Source organism: Tenrec ecaudatus, chromosome 4, assembly GCF_050624435.1.
Source record: "Tenrec ecaudatus isolate mTenEca1 chromosome 4, mTenEca1.hap1, whole genome shotgun sequence".
NCBI classification, from domain to species: domain Eukaryota; kingdom Metazoa; phylum Chordata; class Mammalia; order Afrosoricida; family Tenrecidae; genus Tenrec; species Tenrec ecaudatus.
The window spans coordinates 16,702,335-16,706,702 of NC_134533.1; the positions used below are offsets into that span (position 1 = coordinate 16,702,335).

At 43.8% G+C, this 4,368-nt stretch overlaps 1 protein-coding gene across 1 annotated transcript; it reads right to left on the reverse strand.

The window, feature by feature from the left end:
• Nucleotides 1-2,013: 2,013 nt before the first annotated feature.
• OR6Q1 (olfactory receptor family 6 subfamily Q member 1) lies at nt 2,014-2,967 on the reverse strand. The gene has a single exon (XM_075547602.1). The coding sequence runs from the start codon at nt 2,965-2,967 to the stop codon at nt 2,014-2,016; it is 954 nt and encodes a 317-aa protein (XP_075403717.1).
• Nucleotides 2,968-4,368: the final 1,401 nt, after the last annotated feature.

The window sequence follows — 4,368 nt, forward strand, 5'->3', positions numbered from 1 at the left end:
AGTGAAGTAGTGTCTAGATTAGGTTAATACTTCATGTGGCTATATTTCATTTGTTGCAATAGATATCATCCCAAAGAAGCTATATTTAGAGAAATTCACTGTTTGCAAAAATGTGCGTTTCCACTGACATGATTTCGTAGTTTACCTGCATTGCTGATTGATCTGTATTCGCTGCAGCTTTAAAAATATTAGCTGTCTGTACACCAATGCTTCTTTGAGTATTATATGTAATATCCAAAAGATGGAAACAACCCAAGTGCCCCTCAACGGATGATTGGATAAACAAAATGGGGAAGGGGACATGTATACCCAATAAAATATGATGCATGCATAAAGAGAAGTCAAGTTCTAACACATGCTATGCATGACATGGACGATGCTTGCAAACACTATGCTGTGTGAAGTAAATTCATACACACATATTGTATGGTTCTACTTATATGAAATATCTGGAATGGGAAAATGTGCAGAGACCAGTGTTTACTAGTGGCTTCCAAGTGCTAAAGAAAGAACAGCAAGGGGAGTTATTATTCAAGGGCTATTGAGTTTCTGTTGCGACTGATAAAAAGACTTTGGGAAATGGAGAGTTTCAGTGATTAGATACAACAAGGTGAGTGTAATTAAGTTGTCTGAGTTGTACACTTTAAAATGACTAAAGTGGAAACCTTTTTTCTCTATATATTTTGCCACAGTAAACGTTTCCTTTAGTTCAGCTGTCCATGTCTACACATGCCAGGCACCTTTCAGCACCAGGTTCTGATAGGTTTGTGTTCTAAGAGTAGATGTTGCAATACTGTAACATCAATAATCACACTCACAAGGATTTATTTCCAATTTCGTTTCTCATACCATGTTTTATTAAAGCAAGATTGACTTCTACATGTGTAAGATCCTATTGAAAGATATTCCTCTGGGTGGTTTTTTGTTTTACCATTTTATGCCTTTTAGGTCAAAAATATAGATATGTTATTCAAGAAGCTTAAAATTGTAAGCCTTACTGATACTTCCCAGGGAGCTATTTTCAACCCAAAAAACACACTCTGTATTTAAATTTAAGTTCTTCCGGCTACCACAAATGAGAACCATGTAACCCAGCATATTCACAATGTGTTTGAGTCAATTTAGGCCAGGTACCTGGAAGTAGCTCCGTCTACATCATTGAGACAGCTTACTATCGTCGACAGCGGAAGGTCCCTCCCCTGGCATTGCTTTTGCATTTCTCAGTCCTCTTGCATTTATAACCTCGCATGTCATCTGAAGCGCCTTACCGATGTCACCTCCAACAAATGAACGAGTTCTCAAATGTGTCGTGTGTGCCCTTTCCGCTCACTATGGAAAAGGCAACAGCTAATATGCCGAGGGGGGTTGCTGGGGGGGGACTGTAATTAATGATGAAGGGGCACCATGGTGCAATCTGTTCAACATTGGTCAGTCGAGAAATGCTAACCCCCACCCCTCAAAAAAAGGGTGGCATTCTTTCCACCCAGTCTCACGCTCCTCTTCCGTACACTAGAGTTTCTGGACTCTATCGCAAACTGTCATTATAAATGTCTTTAGGAGTGCACCGGTCTCCATGTGGAGAACAACTTAAGTTGTGTCTTTGTAGGCCTTGCTCTATGTGAGTTAACAATGTCCTCAGGATCTTTAACTTTCCAAATGCCATTGTACAGAGGGGAGGATTCTTCTATATTTCAAGTAATAGAATGTAGATGTCAAGGAGAGCAGTGTGCATTTGTTGCATGAAATTTTTTTTAATGCAGAATCTGTGGACTTCGTCTATATAGTGGAAAAGGCTGGTTGTCCACCAAAATGTATTCTCCCTGTTTCCACAATAATTGGATTGGCTTGGCGAGCTAGGAAATCTTTTCCACCATTACAGTTAGATAGAGCCTTGTGACTAAGTTCTCACCAAAAAAGGTGAATGGAAACAATTGCTTCGTCTAGTTAAGGCACAAGTATGTCTCATCCTGCTAAATACTCAAGGTGAGAAAACCAGGCCCCCCACTTGACTCCTCAGTGTCCTTTCCAAGACTTGATGGAAAAGGCACGGCCCAGAGCGCCCTTCACTTCCTTGTTCCGAAGACTATAGATGAGAGGGTTGAGCATCGGCGTGACAATAGAGTAGAAGACAGAAACCACTTTGTTGAAGTTGACGGAGGAAGCCACTTTGGTGCGGACATACATGAACAAAAGAGTGCCGTAAAAGAGACTCACCACAGTCAGATGCGCCACACAAGTAGAGAAGGCCTTCCGGCGCTCCACAGCTGAGCGCATGTGCAGCAGCATCCAGACTATGTTGACATAGGACACAGCAATGACCGTGGAGGAGACCAGGAGCACAGCCAGAGAGACCGCAAAGTCCACAGTCTCCTTCAGGGTGACATCCGAGCAAGACAGGGCTAGCAGGGGAGAGACGTCACAGAAGAAGTGGTCGACAACATTGGGACCACAAAAGGTCACCTGGGACATGAGGTAGATGGGCAACACCGGTGTGAGAAAGCCCACCAGCCAACAAGCAGATGCCAGGCGGATGCAGCTGCCCCATGACACTAAGGCCCCATAGCGGAGAGGCATACAAATAGCCACATAGCGGTCATAGGCCATGGCAGCCAGTAGGAAGCACTCAGTTGCCCCAAGGAAGGTGAAGATGAAGAGTTGGGACAGGCAGCCAGCATAGGAGATGTTCTTGCCCCCATCCACCTCAGTGAAACCAGCCAACATCTTGGGCACTGTGACTGAAGTGTACCAGATTTCAAGGCAAGACAAGTGTGTCAAGAAGAAGTACATGGGCCTCCGTAGCCGGTGGTCCAAACACACCACCAAGATAATGGCCAAGTTTTCCATCAACGTGAACAGGTACATGATGAGGAAGAGTGTGAAGAAGAAGAGTCGTGCTTCGTGAACCCCAGTAAAGCCCATCATGACAAACTCTGTTACGTGGGTCGTGTTTTGAGTATGTGACTGCATCTGTGGGAGGAGATGGCAATAGACTCATATCCTCATAGATAATAAATTCTCCAAGAGCACTTGTGAGTACGTTGGACGGAAATACCTTTCACTCCAGAAGAAGAAAGTGAAGCCAAGGCAGTATAACTGCCCTCCAAGAGGGATTGGAAAAGGCAGTCTGTGAGGGACTCAGGCAAGTAGACAATTTCCAAAAAGAGAGTGCTGGATAGAAATAAGACGGAACAAGACAGGAGAAACACGCAGAGGAACTGACCAATCTGGGGGAATCAGAGGACTCATCTTTGAGGGAGGGTTGTCTAGCCAGAACCTGAAAAAGTAAGTACAAGTTACTGAAAAATAATGTAGTGACATAAAAAGAGAAATGCCCCTGACATCAGCATATTTGGAAATTTTCTAGTAGAAAACGGGGATCTTACAATTCAATATGTGGCTTCCCAATCAGAAATATCTGGCTTCAGATTTGATACAATAATCTCACTAATAGAGTGAGGCTGAGGATTAAGATAATGCATTTAAAGCACTTGCCATGTTAAGGTCAATAAAATTGAGAGGGGACTAAATTTTATTTTTTCAGGAATCTCATGTGAGGAGGGAGGATAGTGAGCTCTCATGGTGCAGTGGTTCAAGCACACAGCTGCTAACCAAAAGGTCAGCAGTTCAAGCCCACCCAGCAACTCTTCAAACAAAAGTCACACTCACTGTCATAGACTCAATGTTGGCTCATAGTGGCCCTATAGGACACGGTAGAATTGCCCCTGTGCGTGTCCGAGACAGTAACTCTTTACAGGTACAGTAAGCCCCGTCTTTCACCCAGGTAGCCACTAGTGGTTTCAAACTGCTGACCTTGCAGATCAGAACCCAACTCATAACCACTGTGTCACTAGTAGTCCTGGGAGCAGTCTTTGGGAGAAGAAAACCTAGCATTCGGTCCTTTTAAAGATTTACAGCCTAGGAAACCCTCTGTGACAATTTTACTCTGTCCCATAGTTGCTATAGGTTGGAATCCATTCGACAGCAGTGGATTTGGTTTGGTGGGAGAATGACTATTAAGAAGTTCAGGAAGTAGGCTAGGACAATATCAGGAAGCACTAGAAACTGAGTTAAGATGGGGGTTGAGCTTTAGATCGAAGGCAAAAGAGCCTTGGCTAATTGTAAGCAGGAGAGCAATGCCATGCTTTCTGCCCTTTTGAAGTGTACAGTGGTGGACTGGATTGAAGAGGAACAAGACAGGAGGTAGGATGGACTAGACTAGGACTTTGTTGCACGTCTACCAAAGAATGATGCTGGCCTCAACCAATGGAATGTCCCCAGGCGTGGAGAGTGAGTAGATCTATTAAGAGAGAATTCACAGGATTTAGTTTGAGCCCAAGATGGGTTCAAATCCAAGTTCTACCATCAGCT

What these genes read in the sequence shown, in the direction of transcription:
- OR6Q1 (XM_075547602.1), bottom strand. Translation starts at nt 2,967, where the DNA reads ATGCAGTCACATACTCAAAACACGACCCACGTAACAGAGTTTGTCATG.